We start from the raw sequence: 20,145 nt of genomic DNA on the forward strand, positions 1-20,145 counted from the left end.
TTCAAGTTCCTAACTGACATCTGGTCACTTCCGGTCACACTGCTTACACACCTCATTTTACTCAGAAGCTATTATTATAAAATGCTTCAGATACCAACAGTGCCTATGAAAAGTATTCACGCCCCAGAATGTTCTACCCTTTTATTACTTTTACAGATCAATTATAATCAACAAAATTTTGCTTTTTTGACCAAAAAAAGACAAGAAAAAAAACAAACAAAAAAACACAACACACACACACACATTAATTAATGTCAAATTCAGAAAGAATTTTTACAAAAAAATAATGACAATTAAATAAAAATATGTAACATAAATTTTTGCATATGTATTCAAGTCAGTTATTTAACAGATGCACCTTTGACTCCAGTCCCAGCAGTGAGTCAATGTGGATGGCTCTCAGTCACCTGGACGCTGCACTTTTCCTCCGTTCTTCCTGTTAAACTCTTGCAGCTCCGTCGGGTTGGGGTGGATCAGCTGTTAACAAGTCCAGTCACACTTTCTCTATCAGACGTTGAACTCAAGTATTGTGTTACTTTAAAATAATGTTGCTGTTGGTAAAAGAGAACAAAATGAAGCAGTAAAGCTAATTCTCCTAAATCTAATCATGTAACTTTTGTAGAACATACAGTACAGACCAAAAGTTTGGACACACAGTTGTGTCCAAACTTTTGGTCTGTACTGTATGTAATCCTGTAAGATTCACTGTCTCCAGAATGAGAATATTGTTGCGGACAAATGGAAAAGATTGTAATCTAGAAAAAAAGGCCTTCTCAACAGTATGTTTATGTTCCATATACACTCAGTTCTGGCTCAGGGTTTTGCTGCAATCTGTGGTTCTGCTGAGATGTAATGGAAGTCCAGCTTGCTTTAATGGCATCCTTCATTTCATCAGCACTGTTGGCTCTGCTCTCTCTCGTCTTCTTCTTGGTAACAGATCCCCATAAGGCAGCTGTCTTCTGTTCCTCCCTGTTCCCCTGGACAACTTCAACTAACACACACTTTCCTTCTAGCTATACATTGATAGTGCTAATTTAAAATGTTAGCAAAGAAAATATTTCTCTTCAGTTCAATATACAGTACAGACCAAAAGTTTGGAATTGAATTCAATGAGAAAGTGTGTCCAAACTTTTGGTCTGTACTGTATTGCACCACCAGTTTGAAACAAATGTAATCTCAAGACACTTTCCGAGACAAATAGATCAGGGCCTGTCATGTCAGAGAGTGATTTTGGGGGCTGGGGGTGGGAGACTTCTGTCCTCTGGAGGTTTTTTATGGACTGATTTTGCTTTGAAAATTTCATCCTATAGCTGCTTTTTACTTTTAATAAATCTTTTTATAGTCACAAATCCTTGCATCTGAGAGTTTTGGTTTGATAAGTGTCCTTCAGTTTATAACACATGTTTTCTGGTTCATGACTGAATCATTATTAAAGAGCATGTTCTGAGATTTTAACTCTCCTTCTAATTTTAAAGGGCCAAAATCCTTAGAATAGCTTGTTTGGGATTAATGACCTTCTTGTATGATTGTAGAATATTTGGGGCTGGTCAACTGCAAGACCTTTCAGCACTAGCTGAATGACCAAAACACACAGGGTTAAATTTGACAGAAGGGAGGGCTTTGGGTCAAACAGGGCCATACTAGCTGACTTGACAATTTTGTACATTTGGTTATTTTTCCTCGAAAACTAATTAGATGCCATTCCCATTTACATTTTTTATGATTTACATAAACGTGCATGTATCTTTAACAAAAACCAAACTGCTTGGTTTTATATTTGTTAGAACTTGAAGAAGACTTCATTGGACATCTGCTACATCAGGAACTGAAAGTATTTTTCACGTCAGTCAGAGAAACTTCTCCTTTCCAACCTCACCTCACTCTGAAAAGACAGCTTAGTCAGCCATGCTCTGCAGAATCAGCAGTCAAAATTATTTTGATTATTTTAACATAAAAAAAACTTAGGAATACAATTATGGTATGATCCTTAGATGTTAGAATTCTGGTTTTCATTTATGTTTCTGTTTTTGATCATTTCTTATTAATTCGCTTAGATTTACCATTTTAGTTTATCCTGTGTTAGTTCATTTATTCTTATTTTCCCTTATATTCACGTCTCTTTATGGTTTATGTCGGTTCCAGGCCTTTCTCCCTTCATTTATCTCTCGTTTGTTTATCTTTGTCCTTTCCCTCAGCCTGACACTCTCTCCCCTGCTCAGCTGTGTCCCATCTCCTGATTTCCCCTGTCAGTTTTCACACTCCTGCTTTCCCTTCTCATCTACTTTGGTTTCATTGTCACTTCCACCTCTCCCTCAGTATTTAAGCTCCTCAGTTTGTCCCATTCCTCCCAGGGTCCTTCAATATTTGTTTTTATTTTTCAAAGGAAGGCAGCAACTGATAATACAGTTCATATGCATCAAATACACAATCAATCCAAACATGTCACTGTTTTGATGACATTATACTGTAAATCCAGTGGGGATCTGTACACATAACTGCATCACAGTGCATCAACTTCAGGATCTGGAGGACATTAACAATACAATATCAAGATGTTTACAAGAAGAACGTACATTTTCCCAAACCACAGCATGCCAGATTTCTATTTTATGTAACAATTCAAATATTCTCAGTGAAGTTGAGAATAACATGGCTTAAAATAAAACACATTTTAGAAAAGACACCAAGGGACTTTCTTGAATCCCACAAGAAAAAATCAGAAAGCATTTGATTCAAAATTATAAATGCCTTTTATTCAGATGATTTTTTAAATTTGTTTGATTATTCCCTTTTTAAATGAATGACAATTGGAATGGTCCCTTGGAAGAAATTCCCTTCAGAGTTTGTTGGTAAATTTTTACAATTGCACTTAGAATCTTCTTCATTTGATGCAACAACAGTAGAAAGCCAATGATACATCAGCTGACGGAGATAATATTCCTAATATGCTGCCTCACGTCAGCATATTAGGAATACATTTTCTGCTGTGTAATATTTTCTGTTGTGATCAATAATTTGGAACAAAACACGATGTGTCTATATGAAAAACTTTCATCAGAGTAAAATGTAACTGTTTCTAAAGCCAAAAACAAATTGAACAAAAACCTAGATCAAATATGCAATAATTGGCATTCTGGGGTAAACACACAACCAAATAAAAATCATATACAAATTAAACACTTACTCTTGGTATAAAAAAATGGATGTGAAGTTTATAAAATGACATGTCTGACTGCATGGAAGCGTTTGTTTGATTGGATTCAGACTGGCTCAGGCTTCAACAGTCCAACACTTCCTGCTCTGCTTTGGCCTGGGTGTGGAGGAGGGAGCAGCACCAGATATTAGCTATTAGATATTAGCAGATATTTACTACTTGTAAAATGGTGAGTGCAGTCTCATTCACTAACTTCATGTCATCCTAAAAACTCTTTTTTTTAACATTACAAGTTACAATTTTAAAAGAAAGATAAGGTTATACAGCAGGTTATGCTCTTTAAGATTAGTCACAACATTTAAATGAAAGGACAGTATAACATGTAGTCCATGGAAGACAAATGAAGAGCAATCAGTGCAATTAACATCAAAATAATCCCTTTCAGTTTTCCCTTTTATGTTAGTTATTAATTTCACAAGTGTAAATCAACCCACTTATGTTCTGTATGCCCGATGATTACAAACAAGAAGCTACCTTTTAAAAAAATCAACAGATATAAGGAGACAGTTAATCAGGAATATGCTCACTAAACCTGGTTGTAAGTTTTGGCTTAAAGTCTAATAAGTTCCACTGAACATTAAAGGTATAATGCTAAGGACAGCGAAAAAGAGCGTTAATGTTACATCCAAGAATTTAATGAATCCCTTATTGATCTGTTTTTTTAGCAAAACAAGAATGATAATTGGAGTCTTTTACTTTGACTTCTCAGTCAGTTTTTATGACAGTGTCAGTTAAAAGAGAATTTAGTGTCCCATAAAGTTGTACATTTTCAATTTGATGACATTTGGGCTCAAACTTGTGTAACTTTGTGTGGTTGTATGTAAAAACGTATTAAAGTTATCTATATGGATTCATTAAAGAGTCTATAATTAACTGTGTGTTATTTTTTGGGCTGTGTGTTTAAGGTTGTATTGTATATCTCTGGTTCAAATGTTATCAATAGTAATACATCATAAAAACAGCAACAAATAGGTTTAGTAAAATGTGATGGAAAGTGGCTCAGTGGAAGTGCCTCTTTACCCACAATCCCTCATTCAGAAGGTCACTTGTTTTAGACCTATGGCCTGTCAGTCCTCAGAGCGACTGGTAGCCAGCTGTCCTCTTTCTGCGGCCCAGCAGGTACACTATCAGCACAATGACAATGAGCACCAGCAGAGTCACTCCCACTGCGATGGCAACACTGTAGTCAGGCTGGTCCGCTGGGCAGAGGTCAGCTGGGTGACACACAAAAAGCACAAAAACTCAGTGATTTCATAGAAGAGCTTTAACACTAACATCAAAAAACCAACTTAACATCTGGTTGTCCCATTTAAACTATGGTTCAATGTGTGGGTGAATATTAACATGTAAGATCTTTCTAAACTTAACATGCAGTCAGAAGATTTTGTGGCAACCCAGTTGCTAATAAAAACAAGCTCTGTGGAGAGGCTAAGAGCAGTCACTATCTTACCAAGATCAGACAACACTCAGCCAACCTGTTCACCTCCTCCCTGTGGTGGCATTATGCCAAGAACCACTGAGGGAAGCGACACGAATACCTCTGAAGAAGATCCTGAACGCAACTTCCTTCTTCACAAAATGCCATCAAAAATGGAGTAGTGGCAGAATTTTTAGTTTGTGGGATTTCTCTTTTCTCTTTAACAAAAGACCACAAGCTACTTCTCTCGCTAGCACTAGGCTTGCGCGTCTGTTTGGTTGTTTTTACCCAAAATGCTCTTTGGTACAGTTTGCTTCCTGTGTTTGGAGCGGTTTCCGGTCCACTTAGCGTTCAACTATTAATTTGATATTTCTATGTGGACCAGACTTTACATTTCTGGTCCACATCAGAGTTTGATCACACATTTCCACTGACCCAAATAAACCGGACTTTCTAGGCAAACAATCTGGATTCTAATTAAAGCTAACTAAAGAGGTCCGGTGGAAATGCACCATGAAGCATCTAAACTCAAAATGTTGATTTATGCTAATCATGTTTTCTACTGCTCTGACAGTTGCAGTAGATGTATACTGACATAAAGGTTTGTGGATATTGGTTGATTGTTTACAACAACGTCCTGTAAAAAACAAAAAAGACCAGCGTAACCATGGAAGGAAATGTTATTGGAGAGAAACATTTCTATAATTTGTTCATATCAGCTGCTGTGGCATTTGAAGGCTGAAGATGTTTTGGCAGAAAGCAGTTTTGGTCTCGACCAGCTACCATGTGAGTTCATCCAAAATAAAGAAAATCACAAAGTTACTTTCCGCAGGTAAGACACTGACTGCTCAAAATGTTCAATAAAATCCCTTTTAAAAAAATAAAAATTTATTTAAAACTTGCACTCTTTCAGTCCCCGCTGGCACACATTGTGTTAAGTTCAACTTATGTAAACAACAAGTAGAAGGCTTAAAGACTGGTTGACTTGTTAAACCTGCTTTTCCTGAACTGCAGCATTTTGACCAAAGTGTTGCAAATCATGAGACCGTCAGAGAAGAAGCAAAGCCCATTCGGTTCTGGCCTGGCTTCACTTTTACATACTTTGAAATATTATTTAACATGATGAAGGGTTTCCAGACATCAGTGGGTAAATTACTGTTTACAATTGGTATTATTTATTCAAATGGAAGGAAGTAAATCACATAAATCTCATTGCTTGGGTTTTGAAAAGGTTTTGTGTGACACTTACGACGGCCAAACTCATTCTTAGTGACATTGAAGGCTTGCATTCTGTTGTTAGAGACTTCTAGGCTCAGTCCGTTTCCCATGAAGACAGATTCATCCTTGCAGGAGTAGGAGTGTCCGATCTTTGCCGCAAACAGTTGCACCGAGTCATTCTCGGCACTATATTTCTGATTTCCTGAAACATCATGACAAGGAAACATTCAGGTGCTGATTGGAGACAACATAATGATGAGATGACATTTAAAGCAAACTTGTTGGACCACACTGGACTGAAAAAGGTTGAGAGTTACTGGCATCACATGCTTCTCAGACATATAACAACGAAAGTCTAAATTAAGCCACAAGGACAAACACAAACCAGGAAGAAAGCTGAATTTTTTAAATCCTGTTGAGAATGCAGTGAACAAATACAAAAAGTCCAAAGTCTAATCAGCATGATGGAGTGTCTTCAACTCACCTGAAAAGGGGTAGAGCAGACTGAAAGACACAGCATTAAGATAGGCAGTGTTATCAGAAACATTCTGAGGAAACAAAAGAGAATAACACAGCTGGTTATTCATTTGCACTTATAGCAAAAGATTTCACAGAAATTTTGTTTGTATGTTCAGGAATGCCACAGATCTGAATGTTACCCATGTGCATCACTGTTTACTGACTCTGGGCCTGGCAGTAAATCTTAGATCAGAAAATAGAGCAAAGAACAGATTCTGGATGTTGCTGGATCTGAATCCCAGCATATCTCAACAACGGTCAAACTCTGAAGGTAAGAATCAGACAGAATAAAAAGAATTCCCAAAAGCAAATAATCACTCAACGAGGAATAATATCCATTTCTACCTGACCAATTTCAGAGGAAGGATTTTTACATTTTGTCTATTAAGATTTATTGTGCCCTCTCGTATACTGCGACAGAAAATAAGTCTTCTAAACCTAAAATATAAATTGCTAATAATCATTACCTACTTTTTAAAACAACAACTTGATCAACAAAACAGAATACTTTGTTTTTAAAAAGCTTCTCAGTGACAACAGCAGACAGAAGGATGGTGCTCCTTCCAGGTCCTGAACCAGGAATTTTTTTCTTGTTTTTTTTTGTATACACGAAATTTAGAGGCTAACTGGAGATGCTAATTATAGATAAACAAATGTTTTTGAAATTAAGCTAAAATCCAGGACATCTACTGTTCAGGATTGCAACTTTACATAATTTTTCAAAAATGTATACAGAATTTTATATTTGTTCTCTCTCTCTCATACAGAGATAAAAAGTAAAAATATTAGAAGTTGGGATTTTAAGCTCCTGTGTTTCACCCAGAGCCCCAGGATAAAGATCGGTGCTGGTGAAGCTGCTCAGCGTCTGGAACAGAGCAGACCTCAATCTTCCCTTTCAACAGCTCTGCAGAGTGACCTGCCTGTTGTCCGGGTAACCGTGGTCACATTTTACCCACAGAGCGAGGTGTTGTGAAAGGTTTGTCATCACAACATTCTGTCTGTGTGTTTAGACTGGGGGTCAGAGAGCATTACAACCAGAGCAGCCATTTTTGCCTTGGGTACAGCAAAGCAAAATTTGAGTAGAACTACAAGGCAACACAATCCTTCAAAACTAACAGCTTATTTTTTAACTTTTTTAAACTATAGGACATTTGCTTAGATATTTAAATAAAACAATGATAGTTATATTTTTACTATAAGGTTTTAAAATCAAGAAAATCACAAAGATGTTACGTAAAGAAATAAATCTTTTTTTTTTAAACTGATTGTTCACATTTAATAGAAAGTTACATGAAAAATAATTAAGACCTAACAGGCCATATGTGGCTGTGGAGCTGCAGGTTGCACACCCCCAGGTTAGGCCAACATTCTGGTATCCTCCCATCGGCTGCTACACCAGAGGTTTAACACAACAGCTCCTTTTTAGTTTCTGTTGGAAGCTCCTGCATAAAAACCAGAAAGTATTCATGGGTTGAATGTTATTAATTCAGATTAATAAAATTAATATCCATTACCAAATAAATATAAACAGTCTTGAGATCATTTTAGCTCCTGAAGCCACACTTTCATTGACTTCGCTTAGTAGGAGACTGAAATGAGCAGTATAGCTGTACTAAAGGGCTATTTCGCTGCCTTAAATGATTCTTACTGAAATATTGATTAGCTCTAGTTCATGATATCTTTAGTCAAAGCTTGATTAAATCTTAATAAAAGGTAGAATATTCCAAAACCATGTTCATTCTGTCAAACCCTTATTCTATTCTGTTCATTTGAAACCTTTATATGTATACATTAGCTTTAGGGATTATTAGACAACAATGTGAACAGGTAGGAAATGATCACCAATCCATCTGCAGGAGTTATCTTAAAACAATTCTGTTATCCTAAAAAGGAAAGGAAAAAAAAATCTAATCTGCGTTGACAGATTAGGTAGCCACAGCTGTGGCTACTATCCTAGCTTGCCACTATCATTGTGTGAATGTGTGTGTGAATGACTCAATGTATTGTGAAGCGCTCTGGGGGTTCTCTGGACTTGACAAAGCGCTATACAAGTACAAGCAATTTACCATTACACATCGCTCTCATATTATCCTTAGTTTTCCCTAAACAGTATTCTCATCAAATAATATTTTATCTGTGGAACAATGAGCTTCAAGTACCCATTTAACACCATATCAGCTCAACTAAAGCCATAAAATGCACCTGTAGCCCTTTTAACAATGTTAGCTCAGGATAAGGTCAACTGCTAAATAGATAGTTCCTGTTTACAGAAGTCAAGTTGATTTCCTCATCAGCTGACCTGTTACCTCTGGAATCTTTTCTTTCATGAGTTCACAATTTCATTTGCTTGACTAAATTCTACTTTATTGAATTGATATTTATTTGACTCCAGTTTGTTTCAACCAAACTCCAGCACTAACGCAGTCAGAAACCTGTTTTTCTTCTCAAGCACAGTGACTTCACCCAGTAGTAACATCCCTCGTGTTGTTTCTTGTTTGTTTGGAACCCAACCAAGCTTCTCACAACAGAGAATGGAGGAATGAAGAAAACCTTACATTTAGGTCATAATCCTTTATCCAGGAAACAGACATAGCGCAAAGATTTTAACCTATTTTGATCGTGGTGGAACGAAATCAGTGTAACCCTTTTAAAGCAATTAATTTCCCAATGATACATGAGCAATGGCCTACCAACTTTTATTCAGACTGGATCATTTAAACCACTGAGTGAATTCCAGAGATTCATTTTTCTCTAAATTGAGTTTCTATGAAACAATCTGTTAAAAAGTTGGTTTGTCATCATAAATTATTTACATAGGTGAACTTTTGTAGTCAAGCTACAATAAACACCTGCATAGTGGTGAAGATTGGTTCTCTCAGAAACACTGACTGGTCCACCAACTTTCTGAGAACCAAATCCAACCATTTTTCCGGTGATGGTAAAAAAACAAACAAAAAACAACTAAAAAATACATTCACTACTCCTACAGTCTCAATATCTAGGATTCACAAACATTTCCATTTTACCCTAACAGTCCTAATATGATCCTACAGCTGGAAGTGGAGTCTAAAGAGCAAAAGACAAGGGATGTCTTAACAGAGTACAATGACTTAATGAGACATAAGAAGGAAAGAGTGAATATTAAGTACCTTATTGAAGAGGAAGGTGATGAAGCCCTCTTTAAAGGAAAGGGTCAAGTTGGCTTTGGTTTCCTTGCATTCACCAGCTGCAGTAGTTTGGCTTGGGATGATAATGAAGGTTCCATTGACCTGAGAAAGATTAAAATGATTTTTAAAAAATCTTTTTTGATTTTGAAGACTTGAATTAGTTGAGAAGACTTTAAGCAATCTTTGTTAGTAATAGTTGATGAAACAAACCGTCTGTGTTGAAAGTTTGATCTGTAGCGCCATCTGAGCCATTAGGCAAACCACTCCTTTGTCTGTCTTCAAACTGTAGTTTCCTACAGTCAGATTGGTAGCTGGAGTAGGATGAGGTGTTGTGGGAGTGGTTTTAGGAGTCGTGGTGCTATGGGTTGTGGGTTTTGGAGTCGTGGATTTATGGGTTGTGGGTTTTGGAGTCGTGGTATTATGGGTTGTGGGTTTTGGAGTCGTGGGTTTATGGGTTGTGGGTTTTGGAGTCGTGGGTTTATGGGTTGTGGGTTTTGGAGTCGTGGGTTTATGGGTTGTGGGTTTTGGAGTCGTGGGTTTATGGGTTGTGGGTTTTGGAGTCGTGGGTTTATGGGTTGTGGGTTTTAGAGTTGTGGTTTTATTGGATTGATCAAATGCCTCTGCAGAACTCATAGTAGAAGGTAGTTTGGATCCATTTGTGTCATTGGCCAATGACAGTGCTTTAAGAAAAAAGACATAAGAAAATTAATCTCATTCTAAAGCTTAACTTGCTGAAGCATAAATTGTGAAGTGACAAACATATAGATAATGTAGAAATTATTTTGACCATAAATTGCCTATGCACACATGTTTATTACAGATTTCTGATTCCATGAGCCCATAAATGTCTGTTATGTTCAGTTAAATAACTTTATCATGCTGGTTTTCTTTTACATTCTCACAGAGTATCTGCCCGATGTCTGATGTTGACAGCAGACAGTGAAGGGACACCACATTTCTTTTAGACTTTAGGATTAAAAAATTGCGATCTAACAAGATGAAAAGAATAAACAATGTGCTTTGGTTTTGGTTATATCAGCAACAGAATTTCCTGTATTTATTCAGGATAATGGATGCATTAACAAGCAGATGTATGACAATGTTTTTTTTAAAGCACAAGATCAGTCTATCTATGGTAGCTGAAGTGCTCAAGTTTATGTTGCCACTTTCCTGTGAGGGGGACAAAGATTCTAAGCATAGCAGAAAAGTGAATAGAAACCAGCTCTGAAAAACACACCAACATGAAAAACGTAAATTCCTTTCTAGAAGATGACTTCACTTATGTTTCATAAGCCTGAGCTTACATGGATTATTTGACAATTAAAATGGAATTGTCCACTGTAAGCTGCTCTTTATTTCACTTCTACAACATCAGCAAAATGAAAACATTTATGCAGAAACAGACATCGCTCATCTCCCAGCAGTCATGTGACTCAGAGTTGTGACTCTAAACAAAAGACTGCAGAGTTCAGAGTTTTAAACAATCCAGAAAGTCACACTGCGGTCTGTTCTGGAAAGGTTCTTACAGCAAACACATCAAACTCTGCCATACAGCGATGAAACTCCAACACTAGCTCACTATTCTATAGAATCACACAGTATGTCAGGTATTAAATAAAGTAACAGAATATTCTGGTTTTACTTGTATACCACTCCACCAACTTTCTACTAACTATTCAAATTTGGTTTTGATATTTTTACTCTTTTCTGGCCAAATGGACCCAGACGTTTCTCCTTACCTGTGAGAGCACAGCAGGCAACAAGGATCAACACAGGAATTCTCTGCATGGTGACAGGTCTTGACTGACAGCCTTGTTCACTGTTCTTCACACCAGCCTGTTATGCAAAAAGTGTGATGCACCTCTTTCCATAAATACATGCCTGAGTCAAGGCAGTGCAACAGCAGAGGAAGCACAAACAGCATACTTCAAAATAAAAGCAACACCCGTTAATGTGAGCTGTTAAATAGTTTTGTTGCCTATTGCAATAAAACTTCCAGGTGGAGTTAAGCTATTCAATGATTAACTTTTAGTAGATTTTGATTTATTTCTTTTGTCAGTTTCAAGTTACGTCAGTGACTTTTATGGGCTTTTTAGTCACACACACACTCACACTGCTCTTAACTTTACTTACTAAGTGTTTTGCTGTAAGTTATAGTTTGCTGTTTGTCACTGTACCTTGAATACGGTGAAAATGATGGAAACTCAAATCAAATTCCTTGTTTGAATTTGCAATGCAGTTGATTCTTATTCTGATTTATAAAAGGGTACCAACAATTTTGTCCACATGTGTAAAAACTCACCAATTTGATACTTATTTTAAAAGAATACACTTACCTTAGATCTATAAAGTTCATTATAGTCTAATTTAATTAATGGACTCATACAAAGCATTCTGAGCCACTCCACCTTTCCCGTCTTTCAACAAATCCAGCAACTTAACAGTAGATTAGAATATGTAACTTAGCCATACTAAACAGCGCATTTCAGTATTTCAAATGTAGAATGGTATCTTTAGCTCCTTAGATTAGAAACAGATCAATTCTATTCTAGTTACAATGCAGTCCAGTGAGTCTGAGTAAATTATGAAAGGTCCTTTATTAAAGAGCTGTCTGAGTATGAAACAAACTGAATCTTGGCTTTGGTCGCCCTCCCTCATTCTGAGCAAAACATGACATGAAGTTCCTGACTGTAAATAATAGAGATTGAGGAAAGTGAGCATGGCAGAGTCACCTGGTGAAGCCATGAGCCTGACACTCTCCATGTTTCCTCTTTCAATCCACTTGATGGCAAATAAATTTGCCAGACTGGATCCTCTTGATCAGGTTCGGCTGTTTTACTTCAGACTAGAAAAGCCTGACGTAAATTAGACTTTCCAGATGTAAATTATCCCCAAAAAACAATAAAGAGTAAGAGAATCATATGAATCAGCTAAAAACTGTGTAGCTCTACTCCACCTGCCAGACTCACTCCAGTATCACCAAACTTCAATGTCCATCTAATAAACAATGAACTATGCAAATTTACTAGAACGTGTTAGAATAATTTTTAATATTGCATATCCTTATGCATGAGAGTTTTTTTTAAACTTGTTAAAATATCATATTGTACACATTTAAACCAGGAAATAATGCTCTTTAAGATTAAATCTCTATAAGAAATACAAACTTAAATTATTTTTCAGGTTTTAATAAACTTAAATTAGGGTCCTGTGCCCTCATTAAAATTTAAAGTGTTATACAACTTTCAGTTTGTTTCTCTCATTGTAGATACTCAGCAATTTGAGTTTACAGCTGTTCTGCAGATGAATAAAAAAAAAACTAATTAAAATCCATGAAGTTCTGGGTTATTCTAGAAGGTAAGACATATTTTTACTACCTCTATCAAGTTTCTCTTATAATGATATCTAAAAAAGGAGTAAAAATGTGCATATTGCTTTGATGTAATATTGCAATTTTAAATGTTATGTTTTTATTAGATGTAAGTGGAAAATCATGTTTCACGAATGTGTTTCACCTAGGGCTAAGGTTCCTGAAATAAATGGGCTTTTTAATAATATTTTCATTTATCAAATGGGTTTGTACATATTACAGCAAGGTGTTATGTGTCATATTGAGGGGCTTTTATTTTGACAGTGCAGAAAAGGAAGTTCCTCTGCTCATTCTGAAGTTACAAAAACATCCGAAGCTCTTCAACAGACAGCAATACTGAAGAATCGAAACCGAGTGAGAGCAGAAAGGGCAGGAGGAGAAGCTTACAGTGAACTGAAAGTGGACTGAATAAACCAGAAGGTTTCTCTGGTCTCCTCACATGATTGCCCTGTTGTGCTATTCAAAACTATCAAGCAGCAACACACACACACTTTCAGCTGGAGGAAGGGTGTGTTAGTGTTAAAACTCTGCTCCTTTATGTTCGAAGTCTCGAGTTAACAGTCCGCCATGCTTGTGATGAATTTTTGTTGCGTCAGAACTAGAGTGTGTTCAGTTTTAGGGAATGAGAGGTTACTTAAACATCTCTTCAAATCTTGAGGTCATAAGTCAGTTTATGCTGCTAAGTATTATTTATGAAAGATATTTTTCACATTATTACCTCATGGGTGGTTGAATGCAGTTGTTATAGCTAATTATAGGTCGTGAATATCTTGTGTTCAGAAGGATAAATGAACACTATCATGAGACCAAAAGAAAAAAAAATTACTATCCAGGCAACTTGCTATGGTATATTCTTAGGCATCAAAGACAAATTAATCCTGTACATTAGAAAATTAATAGATTACTTTAGATCTAAATCATGGGTATGAATAATTTTGTGCTTACGTGTAAGACTGTAAGACATAATCCAAGTTATGACTATCACTATCTATTTATAAACCTAAATCACAAAATACTCATTATGGTGGAATATTTCTTGAAGTAATGCAGCTCAACCTTAACTCAAGATGTTTAAGTAGTAAAGTTCGACTAGTACAATGCTGAGGATGACTGTGGTTGCTTTCAGAGGGGATTTTGCTTGAGATTGTGGTACCAATCCTACAGGTTGTCAGTGTAGCAGCAAGTTATTCAGCAGCTGCTACTGGGTAGCAGCTGCAGTTCTCTCAGTAGTGTCTCTGTAACAGTTGAACCGTATAACAAATGCAGTTCCAGTAACAGTAGCAGAAGTAGTGTTAGTATTATCTGTATCAGCCCTAAAAGACTATATGTAGCACTTTTCTGTAATTTGGGTTTCATTCAGCTGACAAAACGTGAAGGATATTTTCTGACATCATGTGACACAAAAAGAGGAAGTAGGGGTTCTTAACCACACATTGTGACAGCGTTTAACGTTTGCCCTGCTGTCGCTGTCAAACCTGTTCTCAGCTCAGTCTTGGGACTGGCTGAACATCCTGTCTGTCAGATGTGCAATCTCTAACACAAGCACTAACATGTCAGGCTTTTGTCTCCATGGATTTCATTTGTTTATTTGGTATTTTCAGAAGTGCAAGTAAAATCTGACCTCACGGAAACCTCTCTGGAGATTTCAGATTTGAGCAATAGAAATATATGCTAAATGTATAAAGTACATTTATGGCCTTAGTAGGCCATGTGAGTTTTCACATAGTTACAAAGTAGAGAAATTAAGATCAATTTAGATTAGTGGAATTTAAATAATGTTAAGCTTTAAGAACTCTAAAGGTCAAACACATTTTTCTTTTCTTTTCGTGTGTGCTTTTGTTAATCTTCATCTTAAAAACTTAGGACATGTAGACTGCAAAAGTATATTAGTCTAATCTCTCAGTATTTGACAAAGCTAATGCTGCACCTATTGGAGGACAAAAAAATGGTTTAATACATTTTTACTAGCCTGGCCATTGCCTTCCTGTGCAATTCCACTCAAAAAAAGGTTCTTGCTTCCAGGACAGTCTAGTCTTTCTCCCCCTGACCCAGATTGTCTCTGGTCGATTTTCTACCAGGCCAATCAGTGAACAGAAGGAGAATATATGAACAATGACGTCAATTTTCTGCGCTGTTTTAGAATTGTAGTTTGCTTGTTCTGCTAGCAATGGCAGCGGAGGAAGTGAAGGAATCTGTTCAGTCCATGTTGGCCACACTTCCAAATATTGAATTAACATGAACAGCTGCCTCACAGTGGATGATGGTTGTTTACAGCGCAGGATATTTCTGGTAAGCTCCTTAGCATCAAGCTAGCACATACACTGTAAATGTAAACATTGTATTTAATTGAAAATAGTAAGTAGTTTAATCAAATTATTATCAATACTCACTTTTAGTAAGTTACTTGAACTTTGTGGAGGAAAAGTCTCACCAACTCACTCTACATGAGCTGGGTTAATTTTTGATAATTGTGCTTTTGCTGTTTTGGAATGCACTTTAACAATACTGCATCCAGCAAAGAGCTTTATTTTTTTTTTTCTTTCCATGCTATTTTCTACTTCTCCCCTCACTACATTTCAGTGGGAAATATTGAACACTGTACAAAACTGCAACACTTCAACTTAAGAATATGATTTACCATGGAAAAGTCTGGACCAAGTACCTTATTCTCATATAACTTATAATGTCAAGATGTCTTTGCTGGCCTGGGAACGCCTTGGGATTCCCCTGTAGGAGCTGGAACAAATGCCTGGGGAGAGGGAAGTCTGGCCCTCCTTACTTAGGTTGCTACCCCACAACCCGACTCCAGATACGAGATGAGATGAGATGAGATGAGATTAGAGGTTTTTGCATAATTTTCTTAAGTAAGGTCAATTAATTAAATTCTACAGTGTACGTCGTGGGCAAACATTAGCAATTCGATAAAATTTAAAACCTCAGCACAGTCCAACCTCCAGAAAGCAATCATTTCTCAACAGCCGAGAGCCCAGATTCTCTTGACAAAGCAAAGTGTAGCACAAGCTGGTTTTTAACAGGCTACATTACTACTGACAGAAGTTTTGAAAATGCAGCACCTCTTGCAGACAAAGAGGTGCTGCAAGTGGATGATTTAAGTTCCTGGACTCTTCCAACCTGAGCAAAAAAGAGGTAAAAAAGAGATTTAGTGTTAGGGTTGATTTGAGATGGAAGACTTGCAATGATGTGGTGAGGAGATATTGGCTCTGACAAAAATCAAAGGGAGTAGATATTTTGGACATGCGCAGAGGAGGGATGGTGGATTAACTAGAGGGAATAAGTGGAGATTGGAGCAGAAAAAGAGCAAAATCACAGTTCATGAAGGAAACAAAAAGAGTTTGTTGAGTTATGGAGGAGGGTGAGGTGGAGGCAGTAGAGCCCCCTAAAGGAAGCCATGGGAAGAACAACAATTGAGCAAATATGAAATGAGAGGTTACATGCATCTGGGTTGCATGAGATTCATTTTACACTTTCCCTTTCTCAGTGCAAGTTTGATTCTCACAATACAATTATATTAATTCTACTACTAGAAGACTTCTATATGTACACATATATACTAAGTGTATATGTTCACATGTAGGATAAGTACTCTAAAATGGGTCAATGAAAAGAGAATATTTCCCCCTGTTTTTGTTTATATGTTAAGAAGACTATGTTCCATGGTGTAAAGCATGTTCAAATATTTTATGTATTGCTTTGAATGCGCTGGAAAAGTATTAATGTCCTTTATTTTCATTTGAACTTGTCCTGCCCGGCCATGTGGAACATAACTTTTAGAAATTGCTTTTTAAAGAAGGACATGGAAGTAGAACAGAGAAAAAATGAAGAGAATACAAGATAACACCCTTGAAGTCTGCTTTAACACCTGCAGCGAATAAAAAAAACAGAGAACTGAGAAACCACAGAAACAAACAACATATGAATGTATAACAACAGAGTCACTGGAAAGTACAGAGTATTAACTAATACAAGATGTATTTGGTGACAACTGCAGTTCAACACAGAATGGGTAGTAAACACATGAATCCAAACAAGTATTTATGACCTTTTCATTTTTTCACAGTTTTATTACTATTATTATTAAGATTTTATTTGATATATCAGCACAAAGTAGAGCATAATAGTGGGTTATAATTGTTACCAAATAAAATCAAAAAGATACATAATTATTAAGAATGGCTGGAGTTAGGCCATTTGGACATATACCTATTCAGGCTAGAGATAGTCCAACTGGCCTGAAGCCCGTTGCACTGAAGCCCTTTTGTTCAGTAAATAGGGCCATTACCTAGGGCCATTACCTTAGAAGTACCCTGGTAATGGCCTCAACGCATCTCACAGTTGCACAATTGTTCCTTAGACTTCGACTTCGACTTAGACTGACTTTGTTGTCATTTTCAATGCACAGGGTGTATACAGAACGAAATTTTGTTGCATACGGCTCAGGATAATGTTTGAGGTTCCAATGTTGTGAGTAAAATAAAATACAGTATAAAATATGAATATAAATCTAAATATAAAATATAAAGTGCAGGACTGACAGTAAAATGGAAGTTATTTAGCTCTGTACATGTGCAAGGTATAAAGTGGAGACCAGTTTTTGAGTGCAGTCCAGTTAAGAGTTCAGCAGTCTGATGGCAAGTGGGAAAAAGCTGTTTCGGAACCAGGTGGGCCTGCACCGGATGCTGCAGAACCTCTTTCCAGAGGGCAGCAGGGAGAACAGTCCATGGTGGGGGTGTGAGGGGTCACTGATGATGTTTCGGCCTCAGGACACGCATCCTGCATCAATGGTTGACCTGACACTTCGCCCTTTTGCCTGAGCTGGGTGTGGAAGGTTGTTGCCGAAGCAGTTTCTCCTTGTGTGCCTTCTTCTCACTCACATGAGAGTTACCGAACTCTTTTGCAAGCTCAACCAGGAAGTCCACCCGTCTCTCCTGCACCCCAATGCATGCCTGATAAAGCACATGTGCATTCAGTGCTGCCATGTCAATCATGTTTGCCAGGTTTGCTGACCAGCTGTCACATAGTGATGGAACCTTAGTCACCCCCCGCAAGATTATGACTGAAATAAATGCCATTAGTTCTTGTGAACTAAATAGGTGAAGCAGTCACCTATTTATCCTCCACAGCACAAAAGGCTGCATGCAAATTTGCATGTGCAAAGTCTCCCAGATTTCTTTTGCTTACACTTTTTGCATGATTTTTTTGAGGTGGATCAACACAATTAATTTGGTTAGTTTATTTCTAAACTGTCATTTTATACCCTCTTAGCTTTATTTCAAAGAAAAACATTACTAATTTCTTTTAGAAAAACCTTTGCATATTTCTTGAAACAGATTGTATGTTTTGCGAACTCTATGTACATTCGGCAAAATGACCTGGATAATGCAGCACAACATCATGGATCAGCTGCAAAAGGTCACATCTCTCCAAAAACACTTCATGACGAGTTGTAGGTATCATAGATACCCACCCCCAACATGGACTATTCACATTCCTACATTCTGGCCTGACGGTCAACGGCCACATTTACAATTGAAGAAGAATGCTAATTTGAGCCATCAGAGTCGTCAGGGTGGACTCAGGGCCTTTTGGCCCTGTTCAGCCATTCTAGGGAGAAATCGAAAACCCAGCCATTCTAGTTAAATAAATATCAGTTGAGTATGATTTACTCTCTGTATAAATCTAGCTGTGAAGACATTAGTTTTATTTTTGCATTTTATAAACATGCATCATTTCCACTACCTCATCAGTTATGTACTGTGGGTTAGTCTATCTAAGCAACTACTTCTAAGTTTATTTTTGTAAAAAAAAAAAAAAAAAAAAAGGACAGAATGTGTAATAAATTCAAGGTATGCGTAGGGTGAATGTTAAAAGGATCTAGGACTAGTTGAACTAATTGGCCTAAATATGTTACAATATTCCTATTACCTAAAAAAAAAAAAAAAAAAAAAAAGATGTTCGTGATACGCCGAAACTCACAATTAGTTCAAAAATTTACATCTTTTGTTTTATTTTTCACCCATGGAGGTCAGAATTTTTTTACTGATGGGTATACAGATTCCATTTTGTATTGGAATCTACAGAGTAAACACAGGAAGGCTAACTTTACCCAACTAGTTCTTTATCATATTGCATTAGACTCGTGTGATTTTAGATAATGCCACACTGTGTCACTATTGGCGGTAATTTAAAAACAAATAAAAATTGAGGCGAATCTGGATAATTTCCCACATGAAAGAAAGGAGAGCGCAGTGCGAGAGCCGGAGTGGAACGCAACTTCCGAAGGACCTAATCTGTACCCTGGACGTTTCTCCAGGGTACAGACTTTACAGTCATTACATTTAGTCATTTACACCAGCAAAACTAACAAAGGGTCTAACAAGTGATCATAGGTGATCGCTACCTTAACGAGCTAAAAATAAATGCCGTGCTGAGACTGGCAAAGCTGGACGATCTCTGAAATGCTAACAGATCTGACCTGATCTGGAGGTCCGGTGTTTGCTGTTACCACCACACCAGACTCTAAACAGCACAGCTGTTGCCGAACTGGACACAGCTCTACAGACGCTGGGAGGAACGTCAAAGACAAGCAGCGCTAACACAGCTATTACAAGACCGGAAATGCTAATGGAGATAGAACACCTGTACTGAATGTGAAACCACTACCAACACCGAACAAAGTTCGGATCCTAAACAGCTGTTGCCGAACAGGACATAGAGCTATAGAAGTACTTACCGGATTACACAGTCTGACATTAATTGTTTCATTTACAAAGCTGAAGGCAGAATCAGCAGCAAAACACCAGCTCCTATGGTCAAGTCTGTCCTCTTCTTCTGTTTGGTCTCCTCACCTTCATTACCTCTTGTGATTTCTACATTCCGATCGATTTCAAAGAGCGTTACTCATCATTTACCCAGAATGAATTGCAGGGTGAACAACATGACATTCCTGTGACAATATTTTATTAAACTTTATAAAAACTAAATAACCTACAATATTATTACTGTATTGTTTTTACATCTAATATAAATATTCCCCAAAATATTATAAAATGTATATAAAATGTATATTATATAACCTTATTTGTATTTCCCAATTAAGGTCTATTTTTATAACTAACTAATTGTGGATCAATTTAAAGTAAGTAGGATGTAGTGGTGTTTTTAGGAATAGTCCCATCGAGAACTTCCAGTTTTAAAGCCCCGCCTTCAGTGACGACAGCAT

General features: G+C 37.0%; 1 protein-coding gene across 2 annotated transcripts; it reads right to left on the reverse strand.

Annotated features, from left to right (window-relative positions):
* Positions 1-2,352: 2,352 nt before the first annotated feature.
* LOC114157520 (macrosialin-like) lies at positions 2,353-19,772 on the reverse strand. Of its 2 annotated transcripts, none has more exons than XM_028038572.1 (7): positions 19,657-19,772; positions 11,275-11,371; positions 9,746-10,215; positions 9,518-9,637; positions 6,334-6,397; positions 5,881-6,051; positions 2,353-4,428 (listed from the first exon to the last, which is right to left on the reverse strand). In XM_028038572.1, exons 2-7 carry the CDS (start codon positions 11,321-11,323, stop codon positions 4,289-4,291), a joined length of 1,014 nt encoding a protein of 337 aa, XP_027894373.1. In that variant the 5' UTR covers positions 11,324-11,371; positions 19,657-19,772; the 3' UTR covers positions 2,353-4,288. The 2 variants fall into 2 exon arrangements, with proteins under 2 accessions (XP_027894373.1, XP_027894372.1); XM_028038571.1 differs by having other exon boundaries at positions 5,881-6,057.
* Positions 19,773-20,145: the final 373 nt, after the last annotated feature.

The sequence above is a fragment of the Xiphophorus couchianus genome, chromosome 14 (genome assembly GCF_001444195.1).
Source record: "Xiphophorus couchianus chromosome 14, X_couchianus-1.0, whole genome shotgun sequence".
In the NCBI taxonomy this organism is placed as follows: domain Eukaryota; kingdom Metazoa; phylum Chordata; class Actinopteri; order Cyprinodontiformes; family Poeciliidae; genus Xiphophorus; species Xiphophorus couchianus.

Bases quoted from the DNA above. Each gene is read 5' to 3' on its own strand.
- LOC114157520 (XM_028038571.1), bottom strand. From the start codon at position 11,323: ATGCAGAGAATTCCTGTGTTGATCCTTGTTGCCTGCTGTGCTCTCACA. The intron at 10,216-11,274 runs GTAAGGAGAAAC...TTTTTCTTAAAG, and splicing joins TGCCTGCTGTGCTCTCACAG to CACTGTCATTGGCCAATGAC. The intron at 6,398-9,517 runs GTACTTAATATT...TTGTTTCCTCAG, and splicing joins TCACCTTCCTCTTCAATAAG to AATGTTTCTGATAACACTGC.